Source organism: Xenopus tropicalis, chromosome 1 (genome assembly GCF_000004195.4).
Source record: "Xenopus tropicalis strain Nigerian chromosome 1, UCB_Xtro_10.0, whole genome shotgun sequence".
NCBI classification, from domain to species: Eukaryota; Metazoa; Chordata; class Amphibia; order Anura; family Pipidae; genus Xenopus; species Xenopus tropicalis.
Window position 1 is genome coordinate 165,377,064 of NC_030677.2, and position 21,170 is coordinate 165,398,233.

The 21,170-nt window shown below is 37.5% G+C and overlaps 1 protein-coding gene across 6 annotated transcripts in view; it reads right to left on the bottom strand.

The window, feature by feature from the left end:
* taok3 (TAO kinase 3) overlaps positions 1 to 21,170 on the bottom strand; it is a 120,320-nt gene that overhangs the window by 1,414 nt on the left and 97,736 nt on the right. For 5 of the 6 annotated variants that reach the window (XM_031895445.1, XM_031895427.1, XM_031895437.1 and 2 more), the window contains 5 exons: positions 17,423 to 17,551; positions 11,451 to 11,654; positions 11,053 to 11,292; positions 9,713 to 9,925; positions 2,412 to 2,594 (listed from right to left, as the gene is read on the bottom strand). In XM_031895445.1, the coding sequence (XP_031751305.1) occupies positions 2,412 to 2,594; positions 9,713 to 9,925; positions 11,053 to 11,292; positions 11,451 to 11,654; positions 17,423 to 17,551 (969 nt within the window). The remainder of the gene's footprint in view (positions 1 to 2,411; positions 2,595 to 9,712; positions 9,926 to 11,052; positions 11,293 to 11,450; positions 11,655 to 17,422; positions 17,552 to 21,170) is intronic. The other variant, XM_031895450.1, reaches the window with a different exon arrangement.

Below are 21,170 nucleotides of genomic sequence, written 5' to 3' on the forward strand. Positions count from 1 at the left end.
CTGCTGTGGGGGAAGGTAGAAAGGCAGCTCAGCAGTAAAGTGTGACTGAAGTTTATCAAAGCACAAGTCACATGGCTGTGGCACCCTGGGAAATAAAGAATATGGCTAGTCCCATGTGATGTGGTGTCCAGTGGTGGCTCCGCTTCTCTCAGCCTGCGTTTTGTAGGCAGTCAAAGAGAAGCAGATCTGCTTTTTTTCTGCAGCTCTGTTTAGATGTACTGATGGACACAGCTTCAGCTTCACTATCCCTTTCTCAGCATCTCCTTCTTTCATGCAGCAGTTAGGTGTTAGATTTTCACTGACCGTTAAATCCAACAAATCTTTTATGGGGGACTTCCTTTCCTAGGACATGTTAGAGCTAATTCAAATAAACGATTCCAGCAAAATCTAGCACAATAACTGACTTTGGCACAAATTCTGCACATAGAGAGACAGGATTTCTGGTGATGTTAGAAGAGTGAGCTCTAATACATCTCCTAGATAAATGGAACCCCCCTAATAGATATTGGATCTGTCAGCCCAACTCCTGCATGAAGAAACAATGAAGAGAGGCAGGTGATAAGAGGAGGAATAGTGAGAGTAACTTGATTATTTCTGAAATGTGTCATAATTTCATTTGATTATATTAAGATAATTTCTTATTTCAGTATAATGAACCTTTTATTTTTGTGATAGTTCCCCTTTAACGTGACATTTGCCTTAGAGATTTAAAGGATTAATGATACTGTACAAACAACTGCAATCCTATGACTTATAAAGCATATAAAACTAAATATCCCATACACAACTAAAACTGGGTATAGCATTAAAATACATTTTTCACCTTACTGTATTTAAACTATTTGCACATTTTTTTATAGCAAATTTAACAAGACCAAATAAAAACGCTGTCAAAATTCGCTACACATCTCAAGGATTCACCGCATAAAAAGTGGCGTAATTTGTTATGTATTTTTTTTCTTTAAGCAACTTCTGCTGGAGCTTACAGAAGGTCTGAAGTGGATTAAAAAAAATGGCTTCAAAGCTGGAGTTCGGATGGTGTAAAATAATACACCTAGATAAATTCAACATTTTACACATCTTTTTTTGTGTGGAAATTTCATAATAAATAGGACCCTATGGGTATCACACATAAAATACACAAAAGAATTTGACACTCAGTTGAGTGTGGTATAAATGGACAAGGTTAAAAAACCTCTCCTGGGAATGATACCATGCACACAAAGGCCTATGTGAGGTTACTCAACATGTTTAAATGCTTTAATGAATCATGTTACAATAGAAAATTTAAAGGTGGCCATAAACAGTCAGATTTTATTCTGACGAACGTTCGGTTATTGATAGTAAGTTTAAATGCAATGATCTAAAACTAACATTCAGGCTGAAATTGTAGGATAAAGCCCATAAATAACAAATCGGAAGATGTTCTGAACATGAAATAGTTGGCAGACACCGATTGTATGAAAGTGACTTCCATTGTAGGTCCCCCAAGGATATCATCAGATACACAATACACATGCAGATTTTATTATTATCCGACTGAAATTTTCTAACCTGTCTCACTGACTAAACAACCAATCGCCATGGAATAAAATTATGGGGACAATATTTCTGAGCCCACACACGGATTTTATTGGTGCATGTATGGCTTAAGACTGGCTACACCTGACATTTTGTGGTGTTAAGACTTTCATATTTGCAAAAACAAAAACACGTTCTATGACAATTGTTTCAGTAATGACCCCCGACACCCCTCCCTCAATAGGCAGCCACCAGTTTTAGAACTTCTTGAATAACACAAAAGGAGGGGGGGGTTTAACGAGAAAAAATGTTACACAAAAGTACTGCCATTTTGTAGTTTAAGAAAAGGGTCTCAGAATATCAGGATCTGCATAACCCTGTGAGAGAAGGTTTAATCTGTCAGCGACTCACAGCATGTTAGGCTGAGGCAGCCCTCCTTAAAACGAACGCCCTCTTCAATCCTAGCTTTGTTAAGCATTACTTTTAACTGAGCAAATGTTGTGGATTCTCTAAACCTTAAAATCTAAAACCACATTATGCAACTTGTAGTAGACTGATGTTTGTGTTTATTGGTGGGCTTATGGTAAGCTCTCACACAACCTTTATTTGAATTTGTACCATACTACTTAATATACCTTAAAAGAAACATCTTGATATTCTTTAAGTATGTTAACTATTGAACAGAGTTGTTGCATATGATACTAGTATATACACAACTGTCAAATATTGTTTGTGACATGTTGCAGACAAACGGGACAAATTTGCTCATCACTACTTGTTTTGAAAAAGTTAGATGCGAGAATCAAGGTAATACATGTATCAATGTACCTATCCATATAGTTTACATATATCATTGGACATCCCTTTAAGCAGAAAGCATGGAAAAATACCTTCTGTTCCAAATGCGCTCTGCGGAGGGACACCCTCTGTTCCAGCTTCTGCAGTTCACGCTCATGCTGTGCCTCCGTCTGCATCTTGATCTTGCTCTGGTAAGCGTTCAACAACTCCATCTCCTGTTGAAGCTGTTGCCGAAGAGCTTGGCATTCTGCTTCTTGAGCTTCATCCAACCGCAGCTGTAGTCCCAGCCGGGGAGTAAGTGTTACACACAAAAACAAGGTGAGGGTCGAAGTTGAGTTGAGAAGAAACCAAAGGTATTGAAGAGATGGGGGTGTAGAAAAATAAAAACAAACAATTTAGTCAAACTACAAGCAAAAGAAGCTTTCTAGTTAGAAATACTCTGTCTTAGTTTAGATAACTAATTTAGATCACTTGTTCCAGGAACATACACCTGAATGGGTTAGTATCTATCCACAAAATGTGGCCAGATAACAGTAGGTAACAGATGTGCTTTAAATTCTCTCTCGAGGATATATGAGCAAATATATACTATATACTAATATATATATATATATATATATATATATATATATATATATATATATATATATAGCACACATATACGCTCACTATTATATAAAATGTACATAAGGACCTATTACAATATACAGAAAATGCTCATGGGATCCCACAGTTTAGGGTATTAGCAAACTGTGGGGTTTGTTCCCATTGATAAACTTGGATAATTCCATCTGCAGCCATTTTGACTGCTGTTTTTCCTTCTTTTTGAATAATTGTGCTGATTTGGAATTGTTTGCCATTTGTGACTGACCATGCCCCGACAGGCTCTTTCAAACCTTCCAATCAATATCTGAACCAAGACCAAACTGACCTGTGAATGACCAACTTCCTTAGCTGCAAATTAAGCCAGAAGTCGAAGAAGCTAGGTAAAACCAAACAAGATTGATATAACACGTTAAGCTCTCAATAGTGTATTTGTTAAAGGAACAGTAACACCAAAAAATGAAAGTGTTTTAAAGTAATTAAAATATAATGTACAGTTGCCCTGTGCTGGTAAAACTGGTAAGTTTGCAACTATAGTTTATATAAATGAGCTGCTATGTCAACACGGGGGCAGCCATTGAAGCTGGGAAAAAGGAGAAAAGGCACAGGCACATAGCAGATAACAGATAATCTTTGTAGAATATAATGGGGTTTTATCTGGTATCTGCTAAGTAACCTGTGCCTTTTCTCCTGTAAATGGCTGCCCCCGTGGCTACACAGAAGCTTTATTATATAAACTATAGTAGTCTTTCTAAGGAAAACACACCAGTCCTTGTAGATTGTAAGCTCTTTTGGGCAGGGCCCTCTTCACCTCTTGTATCGGTTATTGATTGCTTTATATGTTACTCTGTATGTCCAATGTATGTAACCCACTTATTGTACAGCGCCGCGGAATATGTTGGCGCTTTATAAATAAATGTTAATGTAATAATAATGTAGTTGTACCAGTACAGGGCAGCATTACATTATATAGTAATTACTTTTATACACTTTCATTTTTTGGTGTTACTGTCCCTTTAAAACCCAAGTAAAGTAAATGGAAAGGTGGTAATTCGTTCCTGTTAATACACTTACCTTTATTTCATTATTATGTTAAACCCGTTTTCGGTGTCCATTCAAAAACAGTTTTTACAGAGTGAAAGAAAATGCAGTTCTAAGCAACTATCCAAGTTAAACATTCATTAAAAATATTCAGTTTTAAAGTTATTTTTACACTGATGCAGCAACTGTCTGGATATATTCTCTTCAATCGTGGTACTGACTCACTAAACAGTGTAGCAGAAGTCATCTGATTTAAGCTGGCCATACACGCACCGATAATATCGTACGAAACCTCGTTTTGTACGATATTCGGTGCGTGTATGGCATGTCGGCAAGTTGACCGATATCGCAGGAAGCTGCTGATATCGGCCGACTCGCCGATCGGCCAGGTTAGAAAATTTTGATCGGGCGCCATAGAAGGCGTCTGACCAAAATCTGCCGTCAGGGCTGAATCGGCAGAAGGAGGTAGAAATCCGATTGTTTCTACCTCCTTATCTGCTGTTTCAGCCCTGAACGGTGTGTGGCGGATCTGACGATGTTGCGTGCGACCATCGGTGTGTGGCCACCTTCAGAAACCTGAAGGAGACCAGATTATTCATAACCAGATAAGCTGATAAGCTTGAGTTCCAAATTCAACCCACAGTTTGAAAACCACAGATTTGCTGTGTTTCCTCTTTCTATTCTATATTTTTTCTCACGATCTGTTTAATACATTCAAAGTTGTTTCATTATTGCCGTTTTTTCCCTTTCAGATGTTTAGTTTTCACCACCCCCCATTTTCTTTTCTATTTACATTATTTATCTTTTTATCTATCTTGTTAGCCATGGAAATCTTTCAATTCTTAGGTAAAATGTTTGTATGGGCTGGTCTTTCTGACCTGATCATAGTTGCTAAAAATAGACGTATTGGAGAGGTCACTTTAGTAGATCTTGCCAATTTGCCCATCTGGGTGGCAGACCTGATCAGGCTGATAGTTTGGTCCCTGAACCAACAACTAAATGACATCAGAGGCTAGTAACTTTAATTCCCCACGGTCTGCTTGTAGAGTTTTGCTATTGCCATCAGAAGAGGACTGCATTCAGGACTGGTGCAGTCCTTGTCCAAGGTGATTATCAATCCAGTCCAATCAGTATCTGGCATAGGCCCAACTAGATATTGACTGGCTTGCCCATGGTTTTGATTCACACACTCACACATATAATTATGTTAGGCATCTGCTTACATTTTTGCCTAACTATATTGAAAACATTTTTATTTTGCGCAGTCCATCTATTTTACCCAGTTTCATTTTTATACTAAACTATTCCTTTAGGGGCTGTGGCAGACAGGACATTTTGTCACCCTCAAGATATCTTGGTCCCCGCAGGTACCTGAATAAATTTTTCAACTGCTCCCTATGTTAATCTATGCAAGAATTTTCATGCAATAAGTCAGTTATACTCACAGTGATTCACATAGGGAGCAATTCAAAGGTACAGGTATGAGATCCCTTATCCGGAAACTCGTTATCCAGATAGTTATAAGAATGATTTGCTTTTTCTCAATAATAATAATAAAACAGAACCTTGTACTTGATCCCAACTAAGACAGAATTAATCCTTATCGGAGGCAAAACAATCCTATTGGGTTTATTTAATATTTAAATTATTTTTAGTAGACTTAAGGTATACCTGTACGTTGTAAATCTGCCATTTCCAGAAGAGCTATGGGCAACAGGGGGAGATGCATGGTGTGACTGAGGAAACCAGCGGTGGTTATAATGGTCCTTTTCACCTGTTACAACTTCTGATGAATTGAAATGCACTGTGGCTGATGCACACACAGATGTGAAAGGGGGAGGTCCAACTTATACAGCTCTACGTAAATCACTCAAGCTGTTTCTTAATATAGTATTATGAGGAGCAGCTGCCCGTACCACTGACAGGCAAAATGCCCTGTGTGCCACAGCCTTAAAAGAGATACAGACACCAGAAATTAAACCTTTTTCACACCTATCATAACACTGTCTTTGTATGCTATTTAAAATTTTGCTGTAAAAGTATTTGCCTGATGCTTTTACATTCCCTATCTGATCCCCCATGTTCCTCTATGAGAAGGCTGCCATATTTGTGCAGCAGGAGTTCGTTAGCATTAGAAGCTATAACTGACAGGCTGAGAAGGGACAGTGAAATTAGCAAAACAGTCAGGTTTAGGAACTCCACGTAACAATTACTTACAAAACCAGCCCTATCAGCGAAAAATGATCGGCATTGACCTATAGGTAACTTTTCATATACATTAATATTTTGAAGAGTAGTTTTTTAGTGTCAGTATCACTTTAAAAGCTAACTAGTACAGGTGGTTATTTCAATGCTCTAATGTGCATATTAGGGACAAAAAAAACTGTACTTTGTGTGTAGGGCAGCTTCAATTTACAATAGGAAGTGGTATGGTTGGTTTCAGGCCTTCCTCTGCTAGCTAAAATAAACTGCTGAAATACAGCCCAATGAGCAATTAGCCTGGATTAGCTTGTACAGTAAAATATGTACAATATGCATTGTAAACAATGACTCTAGATCCTAAATACATTATACAGTGAGAGGCAGAGGCACCACAAATACATTAAATATAGCGAGAGGCAATGGAAACTTTAGTCATAAAATACATTAAATACAGTGAGATAAAATGGTACCCAAACAACCCAGATCACCTTTACCCTTCCAATGCTCTATATACAGTGGCTTGCAAAAGTATTCGGCCCACTTGAACTTTTCCACATTTTGTCACATTACAGCCACAAACATGAATCAATTTTATTGGAATTCCACGTGAAAGACCAATACAAAGCGGTGTACACGTGAGAAGTGAACAAAAATCATACATGATTCTAAACATTTTTTACAAATAAATAACTGCAAAGTGGGGTGTGCGTAATTATTCAGCCCCCTTTGGTCTGAGTGCAGTCAGTTGCCCATAGACATTTCCTGATGAGTGCTAATGACTAAATAGAGTGCCCCTGTTTGTAATCTAATGTCAGTACAAATACAGCTGCTCTGTGACGGCCTCAGAGGTTGTCTAAGAGAATATTGGGAGCAACAACACCATGAAGTCCAAAGAACACACCAGACAGGTCAGGAATAAAGTTATTAAGAAATTTAAAGCAGGTTTAGGCTACAAAAAGATTTCCAAAGCCTTGAACATCCCACGGAGCACTGTTCAAGCGATCATTCAGAAATGGAAGGAGTACGGCACAACTGTAAACCTACCAAGACAAGGCCGTCCACCTAAACTCACAGGCCGAACAAGGAGAGCACTGATCAGAAATGCAGCCAAGAGGCCCATGGTGACTCTGGACGAGCTGCAGAGATCTACAGCTCAGGTCGGGGAATCTGTCCATAGGACAACTATTAGTCGTGCACTGCACAAAGTTGGCCTTTATGGAAGAGTGGCAAGAAGAAAGCCATTGTTAACAGAAAACCATAAGAAGTCCCGTTTGCAGTTTGCCACAAGCCATGTGGGGGACACAGCAAACATGTGAAAGAAGGTGCTCTGGTCAGATGAGACCAAAATGGAACTTTTTGGCCAAAATGCAAAACGCTATGTGTGGCGGAAAACTAACACTGCACATCACTCTGAACACACCATCCCCACTGTCAAATATGGTGGTGGCAGCATCATGCTCTGGGGGTGCTTCTCTTCAGCAGGGACAGGGAAGCTGGTCAGAGTTGATGGGAAGATGGATGGAGCCAAATACAGTGCAATCTTGGAAGAAAACCTCTTGGAGTCTGCAAAAGGCTTGAGACTGGGGCGGAGGTTCACCTTCCAGCAGGACAACGACCCTAAACATAAAGCCAGGGCAACAATGGAATGGTTTAAAACAAAACATATCCATGTGTTAGAATGGCCCAGTCAAAGTCCAGATCTAAATCCAATCGAGAATATGTGGCAAGATCTGAAAACTGCTGTTCACAAACGCTGTCCATCTAATCTGACTGAGCTGGAGCTGTTTTGCAAAGAAGAATGGGCAAGGATTTCAGTCTCTAGATCTGCAAAGCTGGTAGAGACATACCCTAAAAGCCTGGCAGCTGGAATTGCAGCAAAAGGTGGTTCTACAAAGTATTGACTCAGGGGGCTGAATAATTACGCACACCCCACTTTGCAGTTATTTAATTGTAAAAAATGTTTGGAATCATGTATGATTTTCGTTCCACTTCTCACGTGTACACCACTTTGTATTGGTCTTTCACGTGGAATTCCAATAAAATTGATTCATGTTTGTGGCTGTAATGTGACAAAATGTGGAAAAGTTCAAGGGGGCCGAATACTTTTGCAAGCCACTGTATATCTAACAGTAGATATAAGAATAGCACTAAAGCAGAAAAAAGCCAGGCCATTTAGGGACCATGGGAGATTGCACTGAGGAGAAACAATAACTTATCTGGAAGCAGCTGCATTGTGATGTGCTCACTTTTTGAAAGCTCAGGATCAAGCACAATACGCACATTTTAAATGGTAGAATTAATTTTACACAGTAAAAATGTACACAGTGATATTTAGTAAAACAAATTACACCATAAAAATTCTGGTCTGTTACTGCAGCTGTGGACGCCTAGAGACTGGTGTGTTGGTGGGGAGAAGAACACCATGAACCCAAACCTTTCAACTTTGCTTTAGTGATTAAAGTCAGTTTAAACACATAACCACTCCTTGTGGTTATGTTTGATTTAGTTTTTACACAATCTTTAAAATGATTTTGTTTTACATTAGTGCATACTGTGGGTATATATCCTTTACTTTTCAAGCTAATTGAGGCTAATGGCACATTGGGCAGTTTTTTTTATGTGGCAGAGAAATGCCTTAAAGGAACAGTAACACCAAAAAATAAAAATAGCTTTAAAGTAATAAAAATATAATGCACTGTTGCCCTGCACTGGTAAAACTGGTGTGTTTGCTACAGTAACACTACTATAATTTATATAATAAGCTGCTGTGTAGCCATGGGGGCAGCCATTCAAAGGAGAAAAGGCACAGGCACACAGCAGATAACAGATAAAACACTATTGTATTCTACAGAACTTATCTGTTATCTGCTGTGTGCCTGTGCCTTTTCTCCTTTGAATGGCTGCCCCCATGGCTACACAGCAGCTTATTTATATAAATTATAGTAGACTTTCTGAAGTAAACACACAACTTTTACCAGTGCAGGGCAGCAGCACATTATATTTTAGTTACTTTTATACACTTTCATTTTTTGGTGTTACTGTTCCTTTAAGCCACCCTAAATTACAGGGAGGCAGTATTGGCAGTTTTCCCTGTTTACTCACTTGCTAAAATTCAGGACAATACCAGCAGCATGATTAGCCCATGGAGGCACTATCAGTTTAGGCAATTGAATACTTTAACAGAGGTGTCACGGAGCTGCTATCTTGTTACCTGTCAATTGTTCTGCTGATTGGCTACTGGGAGGGAGGGGGGAAGGTAGGGGGTGACATCACTTCAACTTCCAGTGCAGCAGTAAGGAGTGATTTAAGATTATCAGAGCACAAGTCACATGGCTGTGGACACCTGGGAAAACTAGGAAATGGCTAGCCTCATGTTAAATTTCAAAATTAAATATAAAAAATAAAACTGTTTACTCTTTTAAAAAACAGATTTCAGTGCAGAATTCTGCTGAAGCAGTACTGTTAACGGATGCTTTTAGTTCATTACGCCCCTAATATAAAAGATTTTAACCAGAAGAAATCACAAGAAATATTGCAAAGACATTACCGCTTGTGAGGCCATCATTTCGTTGATGCTTTGCTCATACTGTTCAGCCAGAATGGCCAATTTGCGTGTCTGCTCATCTTTCAGGGACTTCAATATTGTCTTGTGCTCACACTTTGGGGATACCTCCAGCTGGTGATTCTTTAGGGCCTTGTACTGCTTGGTTTGCACCTTACAAGTGTCCTGAAACTGTTTCTTTATCTGCATTTCCATAACCTATGAAGGGTAAATTATAGAAGATTGGTGGTAAGAGATAATAAATTATTTTGGCTAGGTTACAAAATACTTCTCACTGCTTTAGATTTAATTTTATCAGAACGCCTCTCAATATAATTAGATTAAAAAATTAATCTAATACCATGTTTTTACCACCTATATATGTACTTGTTTATAATAAGGCCTTATTAACAAGTAGTATAGTTAATTACATATTGCTTGAGACCAATAAATGATGAGTTATGAGTTAAAATTTATGTTATAAAGGTTGTCTGCTGCGGCTTTTGCACACAAAAAACCTTTTAAATGTCAACAACTGTGTGCAAACACAATTAAATGACCAGTAACTTTAAAAAAAATTAACTTTTACTATGACAGTAGTAGTAACCAGACAGTGGTTTGAATGAGAGACTGGTATATGAATATATAGATAAGGAATAAACAGTAACAATAAAAATGAAATTGTAGCCTCACAAAATGTTTTTGTCAACCAGGGTCAGTAACACCCATGTCAAAGCTGGAAAAATATAGAATATATATTTCAAAAAGATACAAATAATGAAGACCAATTGCAAAGTTGATAAGAATAGGACTCTCTAAAACATAATAAAAGTGAATTTGAAAGGTGAACAACCCTGTGTAGCCATGGGGGCAGCCTTTCAAGCTGGAAAAAATGCACAGGTTACATAGCAGATAAAAGATAAGTCCTGTGGAATACAGTGGTGTTTTATCTGTTATGTAGCCTGTGCCTTTTCTCCTTTTTTCCAGCTTAAACAGCTTCCCCCATGACTACACAGCAGGTTATTTATATAAACTGTAGTAGAGTTTCAAAGGCAAGCACAGAACTTTTACCAGTGCAGGGCAACAGTACATTATATTTTAATTACTTTGATACATTTTAATCTCTTGGTGTTTTGCTATTGCTTTAAATTCAAAGCTAGTTCATAATTGTGGGTAATTTGTAAAAGGATGTATCAGAATAAATGCAAACAGGAATTTTATTTGAAAATAGCAGGTTCGCTTAAAAACAAACCAAAAAAAAACATAGCAATGTGGGGCCCAAACAGAAAGCTCGTACCTTTAAGAAAACATGCCTACGCTGTTTCCTATTAAGCACAGATGCATACCTTTAGGTTCTTGGGCTGCTGCCGAAGTTCCATCACATGTTTCCGGTGCAACTCCCTTTCCCTACGCTTGTTATATTCCAGCTGATTCTCCAGTTCAGTCTGGTGCTGCAGTCGTATGAGGTCCATCCGAAGCTTCTGAAGCATTTGCAGCTGTCGGTACTCTAGCTCCCGTGTGGACTCATCATGGCGGATGAGCATTGCATGCTCCATTTCCTTTTGTGTTCGCTTCTTATTAAGCTCCTAAAATACAATGTAGTGAATTACAAAGCAGGAACAGTTAGGGACATAGCCCATGTTATGAAATAATCATGTTTAATTTCTTCCAGAAAACCAACTAAAATATAATAGAGCAACAAATAAGGGTTATTATATGAATATCTGAAAAACAAGTAAACTACCTCACGAATGTGCTGCTGCTCAACCTCATGCCTCTTAATCATTATCTTCCTTTTAAAGAGTCGGCAGTTTTTCTCATAGTACAGTCTTTGTTGGCTAAGGAGCTGAGCTTCTTCTTCAGCTTGAGTGTGTTGGAGGTTCTCTTTATGTTTTGATATGCGTTCTTGTTTCTCTTTTTTAGGCGTGCTATGGTCCTCATTCATCTCCTGAGAGCAAACAAAACCAATCTATAGCGTTAAATATATAAAGCCACACGTCTACCCATCTTCGGCTAATGAGATACTGAAATCATGAAGTGTAATATCCTGGAACAGTTTTTTCTAAGATTTATTTAGCAGCATTGTTCCCTAAGTTTAAACAGTGTACTGGCACACGATTAGCCATGATATTTTTCTATTATTTTCAGATAAAGTATCTGTTATTCGGAATACTTGGAACCTGGGATTTTTTGAATAAGGGATCTTTCCATAATTTGAATGAGGATTCATTAAATCTCCTAAACAACATTTGACTATTATATAAACCCAATGGGGTTGTTTTGCTACAAAAGTAGATTTATGCTACTTAGTTGGGTTCAGGTAGAAGGCAATTTATTATTACACAGAAAAAGAAAATCTTTTTCAAAAAACTACAATAATTTGCTTAAAATGGACTCTACAACAGATGGGCTTTTTGAATAAGGGATCCTATACCTGTTGTTAAATTAGTTCAGGGATAGCTTTGATTCTGAGAACATAACATATTTTAGTTACCGGTACTTTTTTTACATTTATATTCTTAGCTTTCTTACTACTACAACAACTAAATAAAGGCAATGTCACAAGTAATTTGTATATTTTCTGTTCATTTTGTCTTAGTAAGAAGGTATCAGGAATAAAGTACAGAACAGTTATGGATCTGTTTTCATTAGCATAACTGGGAACTGGGAAGCTAATCCTATTGTTTTATGTGATATGATCTCTACCAATTATCTGCTCTTTGTAGCCAAGACACTGCCAGAAACACAACTCAGACAAACCTCCATGTGACATTAACCTTAGGGTTTTTTGAATGGATGGGCTTTAAACTGAATCTGCAGCTGTGACTTGAGGCTCTGTTACAAAGGTGGCACAAATTTGAAAAAAAAACCATGACAGAACTACTGATACATATAATCAATGAATTAATAAAAGTGACCAAAATGTTTTTCTTATGCTAAACATTTTCTGACAGATTAGAAAAGAAAGACTATATTCTAGTGAGCATGGCCCTTCAACAAACCTTTTTTTTTTTTTTTTTTTGTACCTATATAGCGCCCACACATTTTTGCAGTGCAGAGATTATACATCATTTACATTAGTTGCCTGCCCCACTGGAGCTTACAATCTAAGGTCCCTATCACATACACACACTAAGGTCAATTTAACGAGAAGCCGATTAACCTGCCAGTATGTTTTTGGAGTGTGGGAGGAAACCCACAGAGACACAAACTCCTTGCCTTGCTAACAGTGCCCTGGCTGGAACCAAACTCAGGAGCCCAGCAGTGCAAGGTAAAAATCCTACCCACCAAGTCCCTCTATTTAAACAGAAGACAGTAGCTTGTAGTAGTAAGGACCAATGCAGAAAATAAAAAAACCTAGCTAAGTGTTTTCTCTGTTTTAAAGACTGGTCAGTCAAAATATGATACCTATTAAAAAAACGGTCTTTATTACTTAATATTATACAGTTAACTGAAAATTCCTTTCCCTCCTGCTTTGACTTGCATTTACCTTACTCTGGCAAGCAGGCCCGGGACCAAACAATTTTACAACGTAGGGAAAAAGCGGTCTTCTACCCATTGACTCGTGATAACCCATTAAATTAAACTCAGAGAGGGGATTGCCACTAGACCTGTACTAAAGGGACAAGACAAAGAATTCAGCTAGCTTTAGATGTTTAGTTTACTCTTAACATATTATCTGAGTTGCTTTTGTTTCTCATGACAAAACTACTTTTAGTGGTACTATAGTAGAAACATGCAAACGTATAAACGTATACATAATAGACATGATAACATTTGCATGCCGTTTTTATGAATACAAATTATAAATCTATACGGTTGAAATCCAGAAGGCAAATAAATATTCATACATCTTCTCAATGTAAAGATTTGCACTGTGGTTTACAGTATCACCTTCCTGTAAGAGCAACTTCAGGAGTTTCAGTACAGTTTACATTAACATTTTGGAAATAAAAGACCTCAAAAAGCAATTGCAGTACAGTTTACATTAAAATGTTGGAAATAAAAGACCTCAAAAAGCAATTGATGATGCCTCAAACCTTAAGAGATCATATGAAACAGCACCCACTTCATGCAGGGTTATATAAAAAAATAAAAATAAAAAAATAATACCGTGTCCAAAGAAAGGTTATACATTTGGCAAATTATACAAACTTGGCATACGACAGCTCGGAAGCAGAGATGGTGCTATCCCCCAACAGTAAAGAAAGCAAACTCTTCAGAGCAAGCTGGCAATAAAAGTATTCAGGGGAAACTTGGACATAATCTTAAATCAAATAAATACTGCCAGTAATGCGATACACCAAGAAGATAGTGTTAAAATTTCTCAATAAATGCATACATTAGGGACTAATTTCCCAATAAATGCATACATTAGGGACTAATTTCCCAATAAATGCATACATTAGGGACTAATTTCTCAATAAATGCATACATTAGAGACTGTTTTAGGAGGAGACTGTATGCAACTTGACCTCAATGGCAAGATGGATTGGCTGACCAGAGAGTTTTAAGTGGAAGGCAACTGAAGAGTTTGCAAGGTGGCACACAAAGAATGGTGAACTACCATTTGAATCTTCTTTTGGAAAAACAAGAGGACATTAGTATTAATTGACTTTTTTTTTAAAGAGACAGTTTAGTGTATAAATAAAAAAAAATGGATAGACTGTGCAAAATATATATTTAGTTAGGCAAAAATGTAATCTATAAAGGCTGGAGTGAGCAGATGTCTAGCATAATAGCCAAACTGCTTTAATCTCTTTAACCTCTTAGTTAGTCAGTGACTTTGGAGTGGGGGCACATGGGACATGTCAGCAAGGAAGGCACAATCAAATGCAAACTAACTGAACAGTTATGTCCCATATAGGCCCCCCTCAAATGAATGATTAGTTACTGACTGCCAACAGCTTAGAGAGTTGTAAAGGCCATCATATTAGACATCTGCCCACTCCAGCCTTTATAGATTACATTTTTGACTAACTATACTGACAAAAAAAATAATTTTGCACAGTCTGTTTATTTTGCCCAAAAGCTGTGCTGTCTCAGCAACTATACATTTAAACAAAAGTCTTTTCACATAATCAAATGAGAATTAAAGTTTACAGGGAAGTAGGCTAGAAATGATATACATTATATTTTGGGTTTTTGTAACATCTCATGGCCACCACAGCGTCCTTGTAGAGAAGGTCTGTGCCCCCAGTAGCTCCCAATCTTCTTTTATGCTCATGCACAGCACATATTGTTAGATGCCTAAGCCTAGGGACCAGCTCTCATTCTGCATTTAAAACGTAATAAACCAACCCCATAACATCAGCTTCTATTAAAGATGAACCTCATTTTCTGCTTGAAGGTTTCCAAAAAGCAGACCAGAGCACAGTAAGCATGTGCAGTGCCACTAATACTTAAAATATTATTTAAAGGAGACATATGATATAAAAATTATGAATTTACCAATGAATTATACTCCTCTAAATATAGAAGGATTGTGCTTAAAAAAAATTGTGTTTTGGACTGATTTATTAAGAAATTCCACCAAACCCCCACTAGTCCCGCCCATCTGTTCCACTTCCTGCTGGCTGAATTCTCTGGATGTGCAGGGGAGCCGGCGGCTCTCAGTACACTGCCCTGTAGGATAGAAACCAATCAACAGCTAGGCTGACCTAATAGGGAACTGAAGCCTGTCTTTGCTTGTGTGACTGCAAGGCTGTGATTGGCTATCCTCCGCCTACTGTGTTTCTGGCAGAGACTGTTAGGACACGACCACCCTTCATTTGAAACACTGACAGAGACCTGAGAGGATACATAGGGAGCTACAATAAAGGGGCCATTTATGCAGACAGTATTTAATAATAATATCTAACAATATCTAGGATGGCAGCTCCTGTGGACAATTTTTAAGGCGTGCAGCAATATGGTTTTAGGGCTGCAGAACTTTGGCATGGCATAGTAAGCTCATTTTATAAAATACAGCATTTGTAGTGAGTGTCTTTTTGAGGCTTTAGTTCTCTGTTGTTCAAATAATACAAATTGGTGTTTTCAGCATCGTTCTGAGGCCCAACTCAATTTCCAGAATAACAGTATACACCCTTATGCTGAAGTCAGACACAGTGGTAGAGAAACGCAAACAAAAATACATCCGACTCTGACATTACCACCCTGATTATGTGTACAGTGACAGCTATTCAATCTGCCTGTCACTGATCACATGGGGTGGATTGTGGACTGAAAATGCCCACATGGATTACATTCCTGTCACTGTGCACCATGTTTAGATACACCACTGTATGTGACATTTACCCTTACTAGCAATAACACTTAATACAACTTGCATGTGCTCATAGATTAGTATCTCATAAAACAATTCAGCCAGCATGACACTCACAAAGTTAAAATCATCAAGTGCTTGTTGCATACACTCTCCTAAAGACGTGCCCAGCATCAGGGGATATCCAGAAATCTATTTCAGGCTCCATCCTCAAGTGATGACTACTTTAAAATATATTTTATTCATATACACTCTTAATAATGTGCAGAGTAATTTATATTTTTAAGGCAATAAACATATTGCATATATGAACAAAAAAGTATAAAAATTAAAACCAAAATTATGTGCTTTATTAAATTATAGTATAATTACTAAAATATTAATCACTAACTCCCAAAGAGCATACCAATCTTTCAGAGGGAAAACAAATGAAGGAACCCTTTAGGGCACAGATCCCCAATCTTTCTTACTCATGAGTGACAGTTAAATGTAAAAAGACTTGGGGAGCAACACAAGCATCATAAAAGTTCATGGAGGTGCCAAATAAGGGCTGTAATTGGCTATTCGGTAGCCTCTATGCAGACTATAAGCCTACAGAAGGCTTTGTGGTAGTACATCTTGTTTTAATTCAACCAAAACTTGCCACCATGCCAAGAATTAAAAAATGAGCACATGCTTTGGGGACACTGAGAGCAGCATGTTGCTTAGGAGCCACTGGTTGGGCATTACTGCTTCAAAGTTTGGTCACTAAATGAGGAAAGCTTAATTTCCCCTGGTGCTGGGTATATGCCAGAGAGTGTTCAGGTAACTCAGTTGAGTTGGAAAATGAGAATCAGAGAATTCAAAATTGTGCATTCCGAGCTGTGTTATTCATGATACACACTTGATGATTTTAATAAGTCAATCTGTCATTAACATGATATACCTGAACAACAGCATGAGCAAACTCAAACTCTGTAAAATACATTCATTGTGTATTCTTGACATTTTTAATAAAAATACCTAGTTCCTTCAGACCAGGCAACCAACGAAAAATAAGAAGCCGTGTCTACAGAGAGTTGGTGCTGAGACTTCTCTGTTGCAAACCGACATTCTTACTTATTTTACATTGTTCCTGCTAGGTTCCTTTAGTTGTATATTGCATAGAGAAAGAAAAATCTACGGCAAATTAATTTATCATACAATAGAAGTGATTTAGATAAGAGTTAAAAATGCAGCTTCTAAACTGAGGTGTAAGGGCCAAAAGTAAAGTAATGAAGTGGAAGTTTCACAATTCTACAACTGTGTAAAATTATATTGAAAAAAAACCACAACATTTTGCAATAAAACAATCCTAAGAAATGATAATGTATCGAGCTTAGCCAAGTGGCTGTGCTACTGTTGGAAAATTGTGCCCTTTTACGTTAGCTTGCACTGCCATTTTTGAATATCATGGCCATAATTAAACATGCCTCTTTAATCTTTTCCTTGCAAATCTTGTACTGTTTCTTCTGACTTTCTAAGAAGGATGTTAAGTCTTTCTTTTGTTGGGCTATAATCTGTTGCTGAAATCTCCTTTCATCCGCTGCAGCCACCTTTGCCTGTAAGGAACAAAGAAAAAACAAAAGGATACGACTAATTATTAAACATTTATCTTTTGTTTAATATAAAATCATTAAAATCACATTTTATTATATTCAATTAAATATGAACATTTTAAGAATGATCACGACAAAATTACAAAAAAAAAAATATTGGGTTATAATGGTTTTGTGGAGTCAATTCTTAATCAAATGGTTGCAAAACGTCTATTGGTCTTCTTTGTAAAGAGGTTAAGATTTCACACTGGTTTTGAAAACAGAATTGCTTGAAAGCATCAGTGTAACATGAAATTCACCAAAATGCTTCTGCAGGGTTCAATAGTTATTGTTTCCTAAATCAACAAAAAATGTTAGGCTTTAGCATGAATAATACATGGCAAATTATGTGCCAAGGTTAAATGGCTTGTCAGCTGGTAAAGGCCAAAAAACCCACTGTAGAAGCTCTTGTCAATGCAAGCCATCTTTTCAACTTTTTTTTATTTAAATAGAATTTAGAAATGCAAATAGTTATCATCCACGACAGCTTACTGTGTTGTTTATAAGACCAATAGTTTCATTTTAAGCTGATAATGACACATTTCAGATTTGTACAGGAATGTGTCACTATTGCCATATCACTTACAGTTCCAACCTATTTTCACAAACAGGATCATGAGCCAAGCTATTTTTAAACATTTCGTGCTCTTTCATTTTATGGACTTTTAAGGGCAAATGTAAATTTATCAAATATCAAAGTGATGCATTTTCAACAACTTTCTAATGGTCAAAAGAGTTTTTAAGGAATAGACACATTTAACAAAGAAGATACCAGTATCAGTTTGTCAGAATGTATCAGCTGTTTTGAGTAGCCAAATACCAACCTGCCATATGGTGTACTAGTACTCTACAACAGCACCTTACAAGCAGGGATAAAGGGTTAAGAAACATTTTGTTCCAGCTTGTAAAAGAAATCCCTAAATCCAAGGGTATTGCAAATGCTATCAAGTGCCAAAGGGTCAAAATCAAGTATCAGAGAGTCAAACTCGTAAATCTGCCCCTTAGGTTAGAAAACCTAAATAATTTGTATTTCAGGACAATATTAGAATCTGTGTATAGTTCAGTGTTCCTAGCAATATATATATATATATATATGAAAGAAAACACATTCCTTTATACAGAGAAACACTGTAAACATTGTTTATATGCATGAAAACATAACTGATTTTGAAAGTGCTCTATGTGCACACCAAACGTGTATAGCTTTATAAAGAATTCTGATTTGTATAGATTTAAAACAAACAGCAGTACAAAAACACATTTTCAAAAAACTGTATAAAAATAGGGATACTCTAGACTGCAAAACCAAGACACTGTAGAACTGAAAATAAGCACCCACAGCCTTTATTTTGTAAAAGAAGACATCCCACTGACTTTAAAACACAGCAACACAACTTATCACTGGTTATTTCACCATATTAACACAAAAGACACATACTGCATGCTGCTGAGTGAAAGACAAAATCCAAACATATAAATGCAATGGTACTTCTGGTAAAATACAACATGTTAATATGCTACCCAATATATGTAGTTTCTATTAATCCCTATTATGATAACTGCACTTTACTTTTCATGACACGTTGGTCCCTGTTATTAAAACTTACAAGGGTTTATTTATTAGGCACAACCACAGCTGTAATCATGCACAGGGGCATATTTATTATAGTGTGTAAGTCAGCATCGGTGATGTTGCCCATAGCAACCAATCAGATCTGTGCTGGTTTTTTTTGTAACTTGTAGGTGATGTTCAAATCTAACAGCTGATTGGTTGCTGTGGGCAACATTACCGGTGATGTTGGCTTACACACTATAATATATATGCTCCTTACTGTTAATCTGTGCCATTTATTAGCAGTACTTTCATTTAAAGCTGCTCCTTTTGGTGTGAATGCCAATTTGCCCCACCAGTCTGTTGGATCTAATGCAGGCAGTATCCCATGGTAGCAAGATGCAGTGCACGTGCCAAGAGAATCACAACAGACAATTTTGATGCAGAGCACAGAAAATCACATCCTATCACTAAAGATCTGTGCAATTGGGTCAGATTTGCATTCAGGTGCATGCACAACTGTGTCCGTTTTAATGTACCAGACACAATTATGTTAGATACATCGCAATTATAATGAAATTTTAAGAGAAAAACATACTCTCTTGCAGCCGATATTGCACTTTGCTCACTGCACTTGTAAATGAACCTTACTGATTTATGTTAGCTAACAACATATTTCCATAAATATTATAAGAATACAAAAGTATAGGTAAATATATCTTTACAACCCCACACTGCCAAACAGCAAATGAAATTTCTGAAAATAAACTCAAAGCTATTCTACTAACTCACAGACGTTTAGGGTATAAATGCCACAGGCCCACTAAATACTTAGATTTGCCTAATCACATATGTTGTATGTTGCCAACACTGCGCATTTTAAAGGACAATGAAAGGTTAATATAAATTAAAAGTAAGACTAAAGGCATTCTTTTTAAGTACTTAAGGTGTGGCCACACACGTGGCGATGGTCGCACGAAACATCGTCAGATCCGCCACACACCGTTCAGGGCTGAAACAGCAGATAAGGAGGTAGAAACAATAGGATTTCTACCTCCTTCTGCCGATTCAGCCCTGACAGCAGATTTTGCTCAGGCGCCTTCTATGGCGCCCGATCAAAATTTTTTAACCGGTCCGATCGGCGAGTCGACCGATATCAGCAGCTTCCTGCGATATCGGTCGACTCGCCGACATGCCGTACACGCACCGAAAATCGTACGAAATTATCGGTGCGTGTATGGCCAGCTTTACTGCATATCTAAATTCCCAGATCCCTGCTTGCTTCTCTGAGATATGGTGCTGGCAGCCAACAGCAGTGTGAAGACTACAGTGACATCACTGAAATCTCTCTTCCTTTCCTGTAGGCTGCCAGCGGCAGTCTTCCTATTCTCTGAGCATGTGTGTAACATGATCCTGTCTCCTGTTCTGAGCTACACATGCCCACCAGCCAATCAGAAGCGGATCTGGCAGAGGGGAGGGGGGGAGGGAATGAAACACATGTGCAGTATGAAGCAAGGAGGGAAAGGAAGGGAGAATACCTTTTTAGAGATGGCTGCCTGTTCTAGAAAATGTGAAGTAAGTGTGACTGAGTAAATATTTGATTAGGTGAGCCAAAAGTGAGGCGGTTTTACTAAACAATAGGAGGACTATTGGGCAGTATGCTTTTTAAATTTTGACTTGCATTCTCCTTTAAGAACAAACACACATTTGTTTTATGCCAAAAGTCCAATGCCCATTTACTAACATTTGTATCTTTTTCCTTTTCACCAGTCGTGGTTTTTAGCGCTAAAAATGTAGATTTCATTCATTATATGAGAACATGAAAAATTTGTGATTTATTAAGTGACAAAAAACATGAAAAAAGGCAAAACTACACCATATAAAAACTACTGAGGTCAATTAGGTTGTTACATGTAAATTCTCATGAAAATGAAAAAGTCAAGTTTTTTGTGTTCTTTTTGTTTCGTATTTTAATTCGTTTGTGGTTTTTATATTTGGATAACGGACTAGACATATGTGGTTTTAGTGGAA